This window comes from Lates calcarifer, linkage group LG23 (genome assembly GCF_001640805.2).
Source record: "Lates calcarifer isolate ASB-BC8 linkage group LG23, TLL_Latcal_v3, whole genome shotgun sequence".
NCBI classification, from domain to species: domain Eukaryota; kingdom Metazoa; phylum Chordata; class Actinopteri; family Centropomidae; genus Lates; species Lates calcarifer.
In genome coordinates this window covers 14,354,236-14,373,363 of record NC_066855.1, presented here as the reverse complement: position 1 = coordinate 14,373,363, position 19,128 = coordinate 14,354,236, and the positions used below count along the sequence as shown (strand labels likewise).

At 40.0% G+C, this 19,128-nt stretch overlaps 2 protein-coding genes across 9 annotated transcripts in view; one reads left to right on the top strand and one right to left on the bottom strand.

Moving 5' to 3' along the window:
• sema4gb (sema domain, immunoglobulin domain (Ig), transmembrane domain (TM) and short cytoplasmic domain, (semaphorin) 4Gb) overlaps nt 1-19,128 on the bottom strand; it is a 77,564-nt gene that overhangs the window by 27,343 nt on the left and 31,093 nt on the right. The window contains exons 1-2 of one of the 6 annotated variants that reach the window (XM_051066256.1): nt 3,912-4,021; nt 3,688-3,811 (exon numbers count right to left, since the gene is read on the bottom strand). The exons of 3 other annotated variants lie outside the window; for them this stretch is intronic. The gene's annotated coding sequence lies outside the window, so the exon portion shown is untranslated. Of the gene's footprint in view, nt 1-3,687; nt 3,812-3,911; nt 4,032-19,128 lie in introns of those variants that run through there. 2 more of the 6 variants (XM_051066257.1, XM_018693445.2) reach the window with 2 other exon arrangements.
• Nucleotides 7,021-19,128, top strand: part of mfsd13a (major facilitator superfamily domain containing 13A) — a 54,352-nt gene continuing 42,244 nt past the window's right edge. Inside the window, exons 1-3 of one of the 3 annotated variants that reach the window (XM_051066261.1) lie at nt 7,021-7,185; nt 9,097-9,359; nt 10,213-10,292. In XM_051066261.1, coding sequence (XP_050922218.1) covers nt 9,192-9,359; nt 10,213-10,292 — 248 coding nt within the window. In that variant the 5' untranslated portion in view covers nt 7,021-7,185; nt 9,097-9,191. The remainder of the gene's footprint in view (nt 7,186-9,096; nt 9,360-10,212; nt 10,293-19,128) is intronic. The other 2 variants (XM_051066259.1, XM_051066260.1) reach the window with 2 other exon arrangements.

Genomic DNA, 19,128 nt, shown 5'->3' with positions numbered 1-19,128 from the left:
AGGCCTGACTTCCGTGACCGTGAAAAACTGCAGGCCAAAAGCTGTTGTGCAACCAACAAAACATATGATCACGACAAACAGCTACAACAGCAGATGATGGAGGAGAATCTCCATCACAAGGTTGCACCATAAAAGGGCAAGCTTAGAACAGGAGCTTATTTGTGTTCCCAGTGTCCTACGTGCATAGTTCCATATTCACTTAACACACATTAAACCTGCTCTTGTGTTTGGTCTAATTTGATCTGTTTCAAGTTAAAACATTTCATAAATATTACCTAGTTTTGTATTGAAGCATGGCTTAAAACAGCTATATAAACACAGCAACCCATTTAATAAGTTCCCTCAAGTGTTCCCACAATAGTCCATGTCATATTAAGCACATATAGAGCTGGGGAACATCTTCTTCAGGTTCTCATTATATGGTTTAGAGAGCTGGGAACACAGCACCTTGGGAGCATAGAACTCTGGGAGAGCACATGAACTGGGGAACACAGGACCCTTTGTCATGTTCCCATTGTGTGCCACATAAATCTGGGGAACACAGGAAGGACTCGCTTAAAAGAGTATTCCACTCTTTACACAGACTCATGATGAACAGCTTAAAAAAATAAAAGTATCAAAATCAATGCAGCCGAACTCAACACATCCACATCCACATTGAAGTTCTACTGCTGACAGTTCAGGCAGAGATTTGGGTGTGTTATGCTTGTAGCAGCTAATGTAGCCTCAAACTGCTGGTCTCAGGCAGAGATGAGGAGTGGGTTACAGAAATCTGGAAAGCTCACTTCTTTCTAACTCCACACCCACAGACTGTTTTTCATTTTCAAACCTGTAGACTTCAAACCCAAATGACACTGACTCAAGTTACCATCACCTGAAGCAATTTATCTGAGTTTGCGCAGCTCCCTCTGAGGCCACAGAAAAATTTATACAGCCTTTTCACAACTGCAGTGGTATTCCCTGAGACTTATAAACAGATTTTGATGTGTAAACACTGCAAGTGAAGGTAGGGCAACAGTGCAACATGACTCTTGAGTTGATGTTTGTCTTTATAAACTTTGTGAACCTCTCCAGCACCACTGTCTGGCAAAACTGGCAAAATAGAGGACAACAGATCAACCAGACAAGCGGGCATGCTGGTGAGAAGCCCTTTGGTTTGGTTTAGTCAGCTGCTGCCCCGTATGCTGCTCACAGCAAACACACCATTGTCTCAACACATCTGCATCTGCGTTGTGTGTGCGCTGTTCTACAGGAACTGGCAAGGGCGTTGACAACATGGTGTTACCTCACTGACGAAAGCATGGAAACTCCAGGGGGGGGGGGGAGGTAAACACATCTGCCTTGGCGGTGGCACGACCAATACGCCATGCATCATGGGAGACGAGACGAATCAAACAAAACAGCAGGCGGTGTCTGGAACACCTTCTACATAGCAAAGTCTATCAGTTTCTTTCTGTTTATTGATCCATAGACCTGGGCTTGATACAGATCTACTGGGACATCTAAACTTGATTTCAGTTCTAGTCACTGCTCTCAGTTGCTCCTTGAACATCCTGATATGAAGCCATTACTCACCTACAGAATATGAAGAGGTCTGTAGAATGTGATAAAGCTCCTGTCAGACAGGACGAAATGATTTGCAAAATACCTGGCCTGACATTTCTGCAGAAAGATCGATAAAACAAATGAACTATTTTTGTACTTCCTTTCAACCATTTAAAATGCCAAACACACTATCATACCTTTGATTAAAGCCATCACCCAACAAATAAAGGATCAATATTATATTCTAATAAAGAGATTGTGTACTCTGTATGCTTTATTTATATATTTTCTTTATCTAAAACCATTGGGGGTTTCCACAGAGCTGAATCATAAACAAGATTAGTCACATATTATAGACAGAATGAGTGGGTTCACCCTGTGGGCCATGTTCACTATGATGTGGAGAATCTTAAGACAAATCTTCTCAGAGAAGCATGAAATTACCATTGTGTTGCAAACAATCTGCCTCTCTTCATACACTAAAAATACATAGACATTATAGAAGTTCTCTGATAAACAAGAGCTGGTAAAGCCCATACATCATGCCAACACACTCAAAAATAACAATATGTGATCATGTTTGTTTGTTTGTTTGTTTTTTTTAGATACAGTACAGACGCTGAATTTTAACAGTCGCACAGACTGTTCTTCTGCCTGGTGGATGTCTTCTTATTAAAACCATCCACTAATCTGTGATGACAGATGATCTCACCATCTTTGTCTTTTTCTGAGGTTGTATCATGAGGTGAAGCACCTATCAGAGACATTTCTTCCTCATAAATGGGAACGTTTCTCGATGAAATTAACTCAATGTGATTTAAGAAGCTGGAGAAATGTTGGGAAATTGACTTTGCCTTTAAACTCATGAGTTCTTCACCATTATATAAACATTTATATCAGTCATCAGTCAAAAGAGTTGCAAAAACATGATACCAGCCATAATGAATGGACACTGTCAGAAATGATAGGGTACAGGCTGATACTGAATCTAACCATATGTGATTGAATCTGCTTCCTCCAACAACCACTGACAATGCAAGAATATGTTGTAATGTACTGTGGAGTATCAGCATCATTTATTGTGATATATGCAGTTTATTTGTCATGCTGCTTGAACATTTTTAGCCTTGAAGTTATTTTAAGATTCAATATAAGTCAAATCCACTGTTAATACTACACTTATCTTCTGTGTCCATTTGAATAGAGATATTGAAGAGATTTGAGAATCTGCACCACTATAAAGAGTTCATAAAGAAGTTTGATGACTGGCTTGTTAATTGTTAAAAGTAAATCACAGACTAAAGCTTTCTGGATCAGTTGTAAGCCATCACTAAGAATGAGTTTTGGGTTGTTAAGTTGCGACCTGTGTTTCTTTTTAGGTAGTTCTTTATTTCATCACAGAGTCCCCTTCAATGGTCTGTTTGACCTGTGACCCTCTGGAAAAAGGGCTGCATGGCATCTGGACCATGATTCATTTGATGAATCACTGGAAACCAGTTACAGATGACTTACTAACATTTGCTGAGGGCCAAATAACAAATTGCATTTACTCAAGTCCTGTACTTAAGTAGGATGGTAAAATGTTTCTAGTTCACATGAGTATTTCAATTTAATGCCACTTTACACTTCAATTTCACTATATTACTTCACTATATATATTTATCCGACATCAACTTACATGATATCAGTTACATATTAATGCATCAATACCAATAATCCAGTAATGTGATTTACTGTATATTAGATCAAAACTCTGAAAGGGTCCATTGTACATGTCATTATTTATACTTTAAGCACACACTTTTACACTAACAAGATAAGACCACTGCTCAACAGCCATGGTGATTTCTCCCAACCTGGCAACCCAAAAGTTATTAATGACTCATAAGAGGTTTATAAAGCATGAATTTAGCCTGTAATTTATTGACCATTAATAAAGCCACTAGTAACAGCTTTTAAACCCCTGACACATGAATCCATTAAACTGATTTCAGACCAGAGTTACAGCTCTGTCTATATAATGGAACAACACAGCCAGCTCGGATGAATAAGGGGCTTCAGGACTGTCCAAATGTGGACACGGTGACGCAGAAATACTTCCACACATAAAATACTTTAATGAATACGGCTTTAAGCACTTACAGACTACAATTCCGTTTGATAAGAGCCATGGCCGCGCAAACATCCACCCATGTGCACCTGTCCGACCTGGACTGCAGCACTGAGAGGGGAAAAACAGCACAGCACGCTGTGTAGTCACCTTCACCTGAGTACAGATGAATGTTTAGAGTGCGTGCGCAGGTTAAGTGGCAGAAACACATTGAACCGTCCAGCAGAAAGAGTAGAAGCGCTGAAGACTGACTCACCTGCTTGTTTCCTGGAGTCCACAAAAAGATCCTCTGAGTCCTCCTCTCTGCTGCGAAACACAGAGCTGCTCTGCCGCTGCTGCAGCTACCCAATGCTCACACACACACACACACACACACACACACACACACACACACACACACACACACACAAAACTCAGCCCACCCCCTCACACACACACACACACACACACACACACATTAGATTCACAGCCCAAATAGGTTGACCTTCCTTATGTAGCCTATAATGCTTTTATGCTTTCCGTTGTTTTGATACATAAAGCTGGAGCTGAGCTACTTATGTTGTAGCTGTTGTTGAAATACAAAAAATCATTGTACAAAAATATTTTAGTTTTAGTATTTAGTCTTCTGTAGGGAGAAGTGATATATGTTTGTATTGTGTGTTTCTGCTGCAATAAATAAAAAATAGTACTTAACGTGTATGGGGAAACTATTTAGAAAATAATGATATTTCAATGCTGAGTACAGAAAGTCACAGAAATACAACTGAAACAGGCCGCATTAGAAATTATATATATTATATTTTGAATATTGTAGCAAAATTAGTTGTTCTTATTTTCTTATTGCCTTAGAATTGCACTTCACACTTTCTTGGCATTTAAGCTTTTTACTGTGGCGACCAATCGGTCTGAGTAGTATCTATGTGATCTGTGCCTCATGACTGACCCCTGCTGGACAAGAAGTAGAAAAACAAAAATCCAATCTATTTGTCTTGTTCCTGTTCCCCACCAATGGAGCTCCATGGAAATCAACCAATACGCTGTGTAGGTGTTTCAGGGCTGTGTCCAATCCAGTGTATCATATACTAGCGCTTACTTGCATTTTATGTCTCCCAAGTACAAAGCGTTCCCTGTTACTGAGCCTACTTTGTGTTTGTCATCCGTGCACCACCACTACTTTCTTTAAATGAGTAACAGAGAGCAAACAGAAGGAGAACAGAGGAATATATTCACATGGCTCAACACTACCTGATGCAACACCACAATGATCTAGAGATAGAGACCAAAAGCACAAAGTATTCTTTATTTTAATATATTAAGCAACTTATACATTTACTACAGTATCTAATCTGTACACAGATGTCTGACTTGCAGTGTTGTGCAGTTAAGTAATTTTAATTGTGACTTAAACAGTAATACAAATATTGCTTCAGTATGTTGAGGTTTTGACTTGTCATTACAATTTGCTTTTAAAAGCAGGTGGTCCGTAATTTAATCAAATCAGAAGCATTGTGAGGGGTAAAATATTGTAACCGTGATACTTATATTGCAGCATACTGACTAGACTATTGAATATATACTTTAGAGACAAAGAAACCCAAGACAGTGAAAATAATCAGATTATATCTCTAAGTTTGAGTATTACCATGGATTACAGTTTTGGGTAAGTTATTAATAGTCTGTCCAGACTCATTCTGAAACTTATCTTCCCTTTTCTTCTTTTAACCCATTAGTAGACTTAGTCAGACTTTACATACTGAATCTAGCATTACATCTGTTCAGACAGACTCAGTATGAGACTAGATTGTTTTATACTGCTCTTATCCCACAGCAGACATATTGTGAAAGGCCTGTCTTATCCCTGCTTAGTTATGTACACTCAGCACACAACACTGAGAGCACATCCTCTTTTCATTAAATATCAGAGAGATTAATCTTGGTCTGCCCTCTCATTGACATCACATTAAATCCACTTTATTGGAGAAATGATAAAAGAGGGGAGATTGGCTAAATAAATATTTTAAAACCGTGTGACAGTTAGACATGAATTGCACAAAAGGGTGTGCCTAACTTTGTTCCCAGTGTTTTATGGGTCTACACCACAGTATCACACTGACAGGGTCCTAGAGGTTAGATGTGAAAGATGAGTAGGAATGAAATCAAGAGGAATATTTAAGATAGTGGCTCTAAATCTCCACAGCATTTGACCCCTTAAAATGAGCCCATATCTACTTGTGAACCCCTGTCACAAATTCATCTTGGACACCTCAGATAAATCTTGGGACACACAGGTCACAAATGAAGCGTGGACACAAAATGACCCCAGAAAGACAAAATGATTCAGAAGCGATGTAAAATGACCACAAGTGAGTGCAATTCTATGAAAAATATTTTTTAAAGTACATACATATCTATAAAATAAGAGATTAAAACAGAATAAAACAATTAAATGAGAGGTGAAATATATTTAAACTCATTTCCTGCACTGTTCTTAAGTACATTTTGTCAGTGCTCTTTCTGTACATGAGTATTTCTAATTTTTTCAATATTATACTTTTACTCCACTACATGCATTTTTGATTCCACTCCATTCATCTGACAGCTATAGGTACTAGTTAGTTTGATGTTACATACAGACCATATGATCATCTTGTAAGATATGATGCGTATTACAGGTGATAAACACACACAGGGGTTTTCAGTTACTGTGGCTGATTAGATTCATATTTGAGTTGTGCAAGTAACTTGTGCTGCAACAAAACAGAAGAACTCAATGAAGTCTTGAAACATTTCTCTGGCTGAGCTTGTTTTAAAAGATGTGTTGTGAATGTTAACCTACGCATTCATTTTACTTACTTTATTACTTTTTATTTTTACTGATATTCTTGCTATGGCACCACCCTCTTTGCTCCAGTAACAGTGATTTCCCTGCTGTGTAACTAAGAAATTATTATCTTATCTTATCTTATCTTATCTTATCTTATCTTATCTTATCTTATCTTACATGCACAAAATATTATCTTGTGAGCATAAAATAAAAATGAAAAATTTCAGGACCTTTTGGAAGTTCATAATTTCCTCAGCAAAATTCTGCTGTATGAGTTCTTTGACTTTGGATACTTTATGTTTTGCTGGTAACTATTATGTACCTTTACACGCGTATAATTTTAAATGGAGGACCTCTATTTGTAACAGAGATTTTTATTTTTATTTTTTTACATTGTGAGTACTTCTTCCGCCACTGAGAGCCTGGGGCCCCTTGGTAATCAAGCCTTGCCTGCCACTGGGCGGCGCTGTTACTCCTATCTGCTGGGGAACCCCCTCCACAGAGCCACTAAGGTTCGTCACGGACGTGAGTAACCGATTGTAGTTATCATGACGTGGACTGTCTGCTTCCACTGTCGCGTTACAGTGGTCGAGACTCAGCCGAGGAACAGCAGCAGAAGCAACAGCAGCGGCAGGAGAGCCGGCAATTCAGCTTCCCACCGAGAGCAAACACGATTTATTTAACCTGGTCAACAGCTCATTTGTTGGTACGTCACCTTTATTTACTCTGTTGTTATGAATATATGTGAAGTTTGAGTTTATTTCCGCTCAGGCAGCCTGTTGACGTTAACCAGCCAGCTAATGCTAGCATGTTAATAAGGCTAGCTAATGCTAACCACTAGTAGTTAGCAGCTTTCCTTAACCTGTGAGTAGCAGTCAGTCTTTTCAGCTGCTGTGGACAGAAACGGCACACTACGCAACATGTGCGATGTTAGTTAGTCAGGTGTAGCTTTAATCGATTACTATATGTCAGGTGAATCGCCAGCCGATAATCAGTCTAATCTTGTCAATTAGCTGTTAATGATAATGTTTGCAGATCTCGTTTTTTTTTTTTTAGAAAGCTTATCAAATATGTCATTCAGTCCATTGTCTTATATTTTATGGCTACATTACTATTCCAGCTTGTATGAAGCTGTAGCTATTATTGCCTGTTACCTTTGAAACCCTGCTAGCTTCTACTTTAGGAAACCTTATTTTCCCAAATTTCTGAGCCGGATTCTGTCATTCAGTTTATAATCTAAATATGTGCAGTGTAAAGCAAGCATCTGATCCCTGATACCACTTACTGTCATGAACAACTGTCTACTCTGTGAATCTGTCTTGAGATCAGGTGTAACCAGCTCAGTCACAATGTTTGGGCACCATATCTTTTGTCTATCAGAGTGAAGACAACAGCTCTGTCTTTACTGTATCCCTGCCAAGAATCCTCTCCACAGGTGGAAACAGCTCTGAATCCCTGCCGTGGCTGAAGGGACATGAATTTGATGTTTGTTGATGTTGTCCCACTCTGCTGCCTGTTAACCAACAACAACGACTGCTTGTCATCCAGCAAGATATGTGTTAGAGATGTGATATGGTGTAGCCAGCTGAGAGTCATCCCTGCTTCACTGCTTGGATCTGATAGGAACAGGGTTGGAAAGCTTTTAGTTACACTCCAAGAGGATTGCTTTGGTCAGGTTTGCTATCTCACTCAGATCCTGAGATGAAAGTGTGGTTCCGCAGCTGTGTTTAGACACCGCATTGTGGTTGCCTCCGCCAGAAGATATCACATCGCCTTGAGACACTGTTATTGTGAGTTATTATACAGCTTTCACACTGACGATGTGACAAGGAAGGTGTTTGTAGATCAGGGCAAGTCTGTACTTGTGGTAGTCAGGTGTAAATTAAGAGGCCTCTGTGTGTTTTTAAATGAATTCCTTTCCCAAGGGTGCTACGTGCTTGCTTGGGGTTGTAAGAGGAAAGTGAAACTAACACAGGATTTGCATTCATTTAGGGAAGCCTTTGTTCTCAGTTAGTGTGATAGAGGACACTGTTATTCACAAAGTGATGTGACATAGAGATAACATTGTGTTTACTTACCAAGCCAGTGCTTTGTTATCTTCAAAAATTGTCTAATATCATGTCCATTGTATTCAGAGTAGGTGTAAATTACACAGTGTACCACCATCATAATTCAAGGCTGAATGTGACATTTAAGGAAGAGAGGATCCTGTGACTTTCCTTTTGTTGTTTTACTGTGAGGAAGAGCAGCTTTCAATGGAGACAGAGAGGTGGAGTGGTCATAAAAATGAGTAAAATTACAATTTTACTCAAACACACACAGGGAAAACCACACAGCTGGGCGTGGGCCAGAGGAAAAAGGAACACAACCTAACTAATGAGTACTTACTGTACTGTTGCTATGAAAACGGCTCTCTTTTGGTCTGCTCAAACTCTGTGGGGAGACAGTCAGGAATGTCAATGTCATTTTCAGCTCTTATTGTACAAGTAACACTCTAAAATGTCTTTAGCATATTCACACACACAATATGTCTTTTGCATTTTGTGGTGAGAGAATACAGTCTTCTTTGTCCTCTGAGCTGAAAATAACTTTTAAAAATTGTGCTGTGTTTTTACAGACTACGATGAGGTGGTGACCCTGGGTCGGCCAGGCCGTGAGATGTTTCCAGCTTGGCTCAGAGAAAAGACGGAGCAGAGAGACTGAGAAAGAAGAATGGGCAGGAGCGTTTGGGGCTTCTGGCAAGGCGTGTTCTCTACTGCAGTGCTCTATGGTTCTTTGGCCCTGTTCACGTCCATCCTCCACAATGTGTTCCTGCTTTACTATGTGGAGACATTTGTGTCCGTCTACAAGATTGATAAAGTCTCCTTCTGGGTGGGAGAGGTAAGTGAGAAGAAACCTGAATCATTTTCATTCAATCTAAATTTTGACTTGTAGTCTAAGCTTGTAATTTGGTACCAAAGTACAAGCCCAGTGATGCTGAGTGGTTTTTATAGTTGAATGTGAGTCCTGTTAACGAGCTTGTTAGGAGGGCACCGGCTTCAGCCACAACTTTCTATCTTTAAAACTTTTGGGCTGAAGAAAATTTAAGGAATGGACACTACAGAAGAAAATAAGCGTTATCTTACCCAGAGGAACCTCTTCTACTAACAATATACTGTTTATATAATGTGTTAGGTATGGAATATTATGAGTCATGATGTCTAAGTTCATTATCTGAAAAGCATGCAATCCCCTGGAATTCTCAAATATGTGACATTATTATTCTGTAGATTTAAATTAGCCTGCAAAGTTGTGCATTATTTACAGTAACTCAAGTATTCAAACAATGATAAACCAACAAAAACAATAAATAGCTACTGTTTTGTCCTTCTGTAAAATGATCGCCTGACCACTAAATTAATAATTGTAGTGGAAACTGAGGTCAGCCTCTATATATGGATCACAGTTATTTAGATGTGCTGTCATGGGGCTCCTTGGTGTGTTGTTTCAGTTCATGTCCAGCCAGAGACATTTGTTGCATCATGTTGTCCCCCAGTCTCTCTCTTCCCTCATTTCCTGTCACCTCTCTACTGTCAGCCATCGAGTAAAGACATAAAATGGCACCAAAAATTATTGTTAGTTGTTACTCATCAAAAAGCCCTCATCAGCTTGTATTTATTTATTTTTATATATAATATATTTTATATATATTTTTATATTTTTATATATATTTTCCTTCTCTGATGCTCCACAGACGGTGTTCCTTATATGGAACAGTCTAAATGACCCTCTCTTCGGCTGGCTGAGTGATCGCTCCTTCCTCAGCTCTCCTCAGTAAGTGTCTCCATTTTGTCTTCCTCCTCCTTTAGAAGACACAGCGGAAGATAATGTCTCCCTCCAAATGCACATTTTAGAGAGACATTTCTAGCTGTAGGTTTTCTTAAGTATGCTTCCGAAATATCAATGCGATTGCAGCAGACAACATGTCAACAAAAGTAAGAAGTTATTCTTAGCAGGTATTTATTGTCTTAGCAGATTGTTTAATGTCGCAAAAAGGAAAGAAAAAGGCAGTGATTTCTCATAATATACATTACCAAAATTCTGTTGAGAAGATACAATAATTGTGTGTTAGCCTCTCTCAGAAATGTTAGATACACAATCAATAAAACCACAATCAGCTCTGAGGAAGTGCCTTTTTAGCTACACATCCTCTTTTGAAAGAGTCTCTCTTTCTGAAAGATCTGAGCTTACAGGAAAATAAGAGTTGACAGACCAGATAACTGATACTTGATATCAGCACCATATAGTTCCTGTCATGTATTGTATATCAACACAGCCCATCAATCAGTTAAGAAGTCACTGATGGTTAAAAAGCATATATGTCAATTTTCTGCTTCTGAATGCCCTTGTAAGTAATTTTTGAAACAGTTGTGTATATATACTTCAGAGTGAAACATGCCCAAGATATATTTGTTTTTATGTATCTTTCTGTAAAATAATCCTTGAGTTTCGTAAATCATCATTTTAACATCTCAGTTCTCAATGATCGATCCTCCAGTCAGCCTGTAACTTTCTACCACTGTGTTTGCGGAACATATTTGTCCAAGTTCTCTGATGCAAAGACATTCCTAAACCCACACACATGCAAATGAGTTTCAGCATAAAAGATTTCATCAGCTGCAGTAACGGTCAACATGATAAAACGCGAGGCTGCCATCTGTGTTTGTATTTCATTATGATTAAGCGTATTGTGGCTCTGTATTGTAATAAGGTGGTGTCATAACAAAGTAAATACGTGACTCTGCAGAGAAGTTTGTTATATATTCACCCTTTAATCTACTGTGCAGCAGTTTTTTATGGTCTCAGTATATTTTATTGTTTTCATGGTTTGCTGCTTCTGTATTTACATAGGAGGTTATATAACACTGGTCACGCTGAAGTGACTTCCATTATATCCTCCACCAACAAAGACCCAAATACCTTGAGAGTATTTAAACAGAAACAGGTTTGTTGGCCTTACCTGTTTCTGACTCTGTGTCAAAACATCAGTCTCACTTCCATTTTTATCTAATTAGGGCCCGAGCAACGAGTTGCGTGGGCCCAACGGGGCCATGCAACGAGTTGCAAGGACCCTCTTGTTTTCGTTCGGTTTATTATTATTAGGGCCCGAGCAACGAGTTGCGTGGGCCCAACGGGGCCATGCAACGAGTTGCAAGGACCCTCTTGTTTTCGGTCTGTTTATTATTATTATTATTATTATTATTATTATTATTATTATTTTTTTTCTTCTTTTTCCGCCTCTTAGATCGGCTTTTTGAGGGCCTTAACATGCGTGAAAACTTACCAAAATTTGCAGACGCGTCAGGCACGGCGAAAAATTTAATAATTTAGGGGTCTTGAGCATGGGCGTGGTAAAATGCCCTCGGTAGCGCCACCTACATTTTTAAACGGAACAGCCCCTCAAGCCCGTTGCGCCTAAAAATCTGAAAATCTGCACACATATGTAACATCCCATGACGCACCAAAAAGTCTCTTGGAGCCATATTCTAAACCCAACAGAAAGTATTTTTATTTTGACCGGAAGGTGAAAAAATTGTGTGTTTTTGGCCATTTCCAGGGGTCGCTTGAACGCGAACTAGTCCTAGACGCATTATCCGATTGACTTCAAAACTTAATAGTATGTTCTTAAGACATAGACGATGTTAAATTGCGGCAGATTTTGAGTTTTTGTTGAAGGGCGTGGAAGTTATGGCCCCTCAAAGTTCGATTACTCGCCACGAAACAGGAAGTTGCTTTATTTTTGCTATATTTCGGCCATACTTTGTCCAAACTGCATCAAACTTTACAGGATTGTTAATGGTACCTATCTGCACACATCCATATGTCAATATTCATACAATTGTTGTAGCGCCACCTATTTATAGCAGGAAATGACATATTTTATAGTGTGATGTCCAGTTTCTAGACGGGTGACCAGATTCACTTCAAATGTTGTCAGCCCCTCCTTGACAATTTTTGGAAGACTGGCTCCGAAAATTGTGAGTTTGGGTCGAAGCGTGTGCCGGTTCTGGCCCGTCAAAGTTCGGAAACCCAACTTCCTGTTTGAAACCTCAGATTTTGGGGTAACTTCCTGTTGCGACTCTCTACTTTATCCTACAGATGGAGCCATTGTATTACTCTTTGATGGGTTTTTGGAAGGGGGTCTCTGTGTGTGTGTGTCTGTGTGTGTGTGTTTGAGGGGGGAGGGGAAGAGGAGTTGATTGAGTCTGTGAGAAGCTGCCACAGGGAGGTTACAGTCAAGAGAGCCATGAGCTGTCACAGATGATGAGTTCTGAAAAATATTATCACAGAAAATAATTAGCATAAAAGCTTTTATTTTAAATTTGTTGCAACAAATTCAGGTTTCTTACAGCATTTTCCTTATTGAAAACTAAATTCTACCTGAAATGTATCAATAAAAATCTTCTTTTGCAGTTAATGTCACCAGTTTATAGTTTAGTTTTAATAGCATTCCCTGTCACTGATGTGCCTTTAATTATCGGTTCTATCAGGGATCATTTATGTGTTTATCTTACGGGGGTGAGCCACCTCACAGGTTGGTTATATTACCTGTTGACCTCAGCTCAGTGAGCTAAGACAATGTTTAATGCAGTGTTTTTTCTGATATGAAAATGGATATTATTCAGCACATCTAACCTCAGCAGGCCCCTCTTCAGAAACTCATATCTGCAGATGTCAAAGCTGGCTCAAAAAATTAAACTGGCTTCAAATTAATTTTAAGGAATTGTAGGTTATTTTGAATTCATGTAATCTTTCTCCATCACCCTTTCTGTTTCTTTCCATCTCTCTACTCATCTTCTCCCATATGTCTCCCCTTGACCAAAGCTGAGCGTGGATTGATGCTGTCTTTACAGTTTGGTTTTGATCAGTTAGGAAATTTCACACGGGGTCAGCTGATTTTTTCGTGTTACTCAGTGTACGGCGACAGGAAAAGTGCACTAGGTCCACGGGCGTCGAGGTGAACCAGCTGAATATAAGCCACTCAAGTTGACGACAAGTGCATTGAAAAGTAAAAGCTGCTGGCCTTTACCTTTTCTTTGTCAAAGCGCCTGTTCGGCAAGTAGTTAGTAAAGTAATATTTTCAGCCTTGTCCACAGTCTCATAACATGTTTAACAGGAAGCACAGCACGCTGGTTAAGCTCATGGCAAACTGTTACTAACAGCTAAAATGAAAGCTTGTCTGTATGTAGTCTAACTGGTTAGTTTGTCACTAATCTCCAAATTTTGCAAATTGCTATAAACTTCACTCTCTTAAACCAGTAACAGTCTGAGCTGGACTGATAGGGGTCTGTATGGATAAAGATAAAATCCTAATGATACCCATCCCTACAGCTGGTTAGTGGCTTCGCCCTGACTTTAGGCAGATGAGATATTCACTGTTCAAATAACTTCATTATAAGCCTTGTTTAAGCATAAATGATTTATATATGCACCCAATAACAGAACTTAAAAAAATGCTTTTGCTCAAAGCTCAAAGCTTTTAAACTCAAGTTAAAACTGAGTTTTATCTCCTTTTGGGAGGGGGTATCTGTGTGTGTGTGTGTGTGTGTGTGTGTGTGTGTGTTTGTGTTTGTGTTTGAGGGGGGAGGGGAAGAGGAGTTGATTGAGTCTGTGAGAAGCTGCCACAGGGAGGTTACAGTCAAGAGAGCCAAGAGCTGTCACAGATGATGAGCTCTGAAAAATATTATCACAGAAAATAATTAGCGTAAAAGCTTTTATTTAAAATTTTTACATCTCGGAAGTGTGAACTGTTACGCCAGCGTGTGCCCTGCGACCTGCGTTGACCCCGCGGTTGCCGGGGTCCCGCGGTCGCCGCTCCCCCGACGGGCGCCGGGTGCGAGGGCCCGTTCAACGCTGCTCGCAGCTTTAATTAGGGCCCGAGCAACGAGTTGCGTGGGCCCAACGGGGCCATGCAACGAGTTGCAAGGACCCTCTTGTTTTCGGTCTGTTTATTATTATTATTATTATTATTATTATTATTATTATTATTTTTTTTCTTCTTTTTCCGCCTCTTAGATCGGCTTTTTGAGGGCCTTAACATGCGTGAAAACTTACCAAAATTTGCAGACGCGTCAGGCACGGCGAAAAATTTAATAATTTAGGGGTCTTGAGCATGGGCGTGGTAAAATGCCCTCGGTAGCGCCACCTACATTTTTAAACGGAACAGCCCCTCAAGCCCGTTGCGCCTAAAAATCTGAAAATCTGCACACATATGTAACATCCCATGACGCACCAAAAAGTCTCTTGGAGCCATATTCTAAACCCAACAGAAAGTATTTTTATTTTGACCGGAAGGTGAAAAAATTGTGTGTTTTTGGCCATTTCCAGGGGTCGCTTGAACGCGAACTAGTCCTAGACGCATTATCCCATTGACTTCAAAACTTAATAGTATGTTCTTAAGACATAGACGATGTTAAATTGCGGCAGATTTTGAGTTTTTGTTGAAGGGCGTGGAAGTTATGGCCCCTCAAAGTTCGATTACTCGCCACGAAACAGGAAGTTGCTTTATTTTTGCTATATTTCGGCCATACTTTGTCCAAACTGCATCAAACTTTACAGGATTGTTAATGGTACCTATCTGCACACATCCATATGTCAATATTCATACAATTGTTGTAGCGCCACCTATTTATAGCAGGAAATGACATATTTTATAGTGTGATGTCCAGTTTCTAGACGGGTGACCAGATTCACTTCAAATGTTGTCAGCCCCTCCTTGACAATTTTTGGAAGAAGTCCTCCGAAAATTGTGAGTTTGGGTCGAAGCGTGTGCCGGTTCTGGCCCGTCAAAGTTCGGAAACCCAACTTCCTGTTTGAAACCTCAGATTTTGGGGTAACTTCCTGTTGCGACTCTCTACTTTATCCTACAGATGGAGCCATTGTATTACTCTTTGATGGGTTTTTGGAAGGGGGTCTCTGTGTGTGTGTGTCTGTGTGTGTGTGTTTGAGGGGGGAGGGGAAGAGGAGTTGATTGAGTCTGTGAGAAGCTGCCACAGGGAGGTTACAGTCAGGAGAGCCAAGAGCTGTCACAGATGATGAGCTCTGAAAAATATTATCACAGAAAATAATTAGCATAAAAGCTTTTATTTTAAATTTGTTGCAACAAATTCAGGTTTCTTACAGCATTTTCCTTATTGAAAACTAAATTCTACCTGAAATGTATCAATAAAAATCTTCTTTTGCAGTTAATGTCACCAGTTTATAGTTTAGTTTTAATAGCATTCCCTGTCACTGATGTGCCTTTAATTATCGGTTCTATCAGGGATCATTTATGTGTTTATCTTACGGGGGTGAGCCACCTCACAGGTTGGTTATATTACCTGTTGACCTCAGCTCAGTGAGCTAAGACAATGTTTAATGCAGTGTTTTTTCTGATATGAAAATGGATATTATTCAGCACATCTAACCTCAGCAGGCCCCTCTTCAGAAACTCATATCTGCAGATGTCAAAGCTGGCTCAAACGTTGTCCACAGTCTCATGACATGTTTAACACGAAGCACAGCACGCTGGTTAAGCTCATGGCAAACTGTTACTAACAGCTAAAATGAAAGCTTGTCTGTATGTAGTCTAACTGGTTAGTTTGTCACTAATCTCCAAATTTTGCAAATTGCTATAAACTTCACTCTCTTAAACCAGTAACAGTCTGAGCTGGACTGATAGGGGTCTGTATGGATAAAGATAAAATCCTAATGATACCCATCCCTACAGCTGGTTAGTGGCTTCGCCCTGACTTTAGGCAGATGAGATATTCACTGTTCAAATAACTTCATTATAACCCTTGTTTAAGCATAAATGATTTATATATGCACCCAATAACAGAACTTGCAAAAAAATGCTTTTGCTCAAAGCTCAAAGCTTGTAAACTCAAGTTAAAACTGAGTTTTATCTCCTTTTGGGAGGGGGTATCTGTGTGTGTGTGTGTGTGTTTGTGTTTGTGTTTGTGTTTGAGGGGGGAGGGGAAGAGGAGTTGATTGAGTCTGTGAGAAGCTGCCACAGAGAGGTTACAGTCAGGAGAGCCAAGAGCTGTCACAGATGATGAGCTCTGAAAAATATTATCACAGAAAATAATTAGCATAAAAGCTTTTATTTAAAATTTTTACATCTCGGAAGTGTGAACTGTTACGCCAGCGTGTGCCCTGCGACCTGCGTTGACCCCGCGCGTTGCCGGGTCCGCGCGTCGCCGCTCCCCCGACGGGCGCCGGGTGCGAGGGCCCGTTCAACGCTGCTCGCAGCTTTAATTATTATTATTATTATTTTTTTTTCTTTTTTTCCGCCTCTTAGATCGGCTTTTTGAGGGCCTTAACATGCGTGAAAACTTACCAAAAATTTGCAGACGCGTCAGGCACGGCGAAAAATTTAATAATTTAGGGGTCTTGAGCATGGGCGTGGTAAAATGCCCTCGGTAGCGCCACCTACATTTTTAAACGGAACAGCCCCTCAAGCCCGTTGCGCCTAAAAATCTGAAAATCTGCACACATATGTAACATCCCATGACGCACCAAAAAGTCTCTTGGAGCCATATTCTAAACCCAACAGAAAGTATTTTTATTTTGACCGGAAGGTGAAAAAATTGTGTGTTTTTGGCCATTTCCAGGGGTCGCTTGAACGCGAACTAGTCCTAGACGCATTATCCCGATTGACTTCAAAACTTAATAGTATGTTCTTAAGACATAGACGATGTTAAATTGCGGCAGATTTTGAGTTTTTGTTGAAGGGCGTGGAAGTTATGGCCCCTCAAAGTTCGATTACTCGCCACGAAACAGGAAGTTGCTTTATTTTTGCTATATTTCGGCCATACTTTGTCCAAACTGCATCAAACTTTACAGGATTGTTAATGGTACCTATCTGCACACATCCATATGTCAATATTCATACAATTGTTGTAGCGCCACCTATTTATAGCAGGAAATGACATATTTTATAGTGTGATGTCCAGTTTCTAGACGGGTGACCAGATTCACTTCAAATGTTGTCAGCCCCTCCTTGACAATTTTTGGAAGACTGGCTCCGAAAATTGTGAGTTTGGGTCGAAGCGTGTGCCGGTTCTGGCCCGTCAAAGTTCGGAAACCCAACTTCCTGTTTGAAACCTCAGATTTTGGGGTAACTTCCTGTTGCGACTCTCTACTTTATCCTACAGATGGAGCCATTGTATTACTCTTTGATGGGTTTTTGGAAGGGGGTCTCTGTGTGTTCTGTGTGTGTGTGTCTGTGTGTGTGTGTTTGTGTTTGTGTTTGAGGGGGGAGGGGAAGAAGGAGTTGATTGAGTCTGTGAGAAGCTGCCACAGGGAGGTTACAGTCAGGAGAGCCAAGAGCTGTCACAGATGATGAGCTCTGAAAAATATTATCACAGAAAAATAATTAGCATAAAAGCTTTTATTTTAAATTTGTTGCAACAAATTCAGGTTTCTTACAGCATTTTCCTTATTGAAAACTAAATTCTACCTGAAATGTATCAATGAAAAATCTCTTTGGCAAGTTCAATGTCACCTAGTTTAAATAGTTTAGTTTTAATAGCATTCCCTGTCACTGATGTGCCTTTAATTAATCGGTATCTATCAAGGAGATCATTTCATGTGATCTTACCTACTCCTTGACCACGGGGGTGAGCCACCTCACAGGGTTGATCAGTTAGATTCACCTGGTCTGACCTCAGCTCAGTGAGGCTACAGACAATGTTTAATGCAGTGTTTTTCTGATAGTGAAACACTGAATATTATTCAGCCACTCAAGTTGAACACTGCATTGCAAAAGAAAAGCTGCGGCCACCTCTTCAGAAACTCCATATCTGGCCAGATTGTCAAAGCTGGATTCTCAAACGTTGTCCACAGTCTCATGACATGTTTAACACGAAGCACAGCACGCTGGTTAAGCTCATGGCAAACTGTTACTAACAGCTAAAATGAAAGCTTGTCTGTATGTAGTCTAACTGGTTAGTTTGTCACTAATCTCCAAATTTTGCAAATTGCTATAAACTTCACTCTCTTAAACCAGTAACAGTCTGAGCTGGACTGATAGGGGTCTGTATGGATAAAGATAAAATCCTAATGATACCCATCCCTACAGCTGGTTAGTGGCTTCGCCCTGACTTTAGGCAGATGAGATATTCACTGTTCAAATAACTTCATTATAAGCCCTTGTTTAAGCATCAAATGATTTATATATGCACCCAAGTAACAGAACTTGCAAAAAAATGCTTTTGCTCAAAGCTCAAAGCTTGTAAACTCAAGTTAAAACTGAGTTTTATCTCCTTTTGGGAGGGGTATCTGTGTTGTGGTGTGTTGTGTTGTGTTTGTGTTTGAGGGGGAGGGGAAGAGGAGTTGATTGAGTCTGTGAGAAGCTGCCACAGAGAGGTTACAGTCAGGAGAGCCAAGAGCTGTCACAGATGATGAGCTCTGAAAAATATTATCACAGAAAATAATTAGCGTAAAAGCTTTTATTTAAAATTTTTACATCTCGGAAGTGTGAACTGTTACGCCAGCCGTGTGCCCTGCGACCTGCGTTGACCCCGCGGTTGCCGGGGTCCCGCGGTCGCCGCTCCCCCGACGGCGCCGGGTGCGAGGGCCCGTTCAACGCTGCTCGCAGCTTTAATTATTATTATTATTATTATTA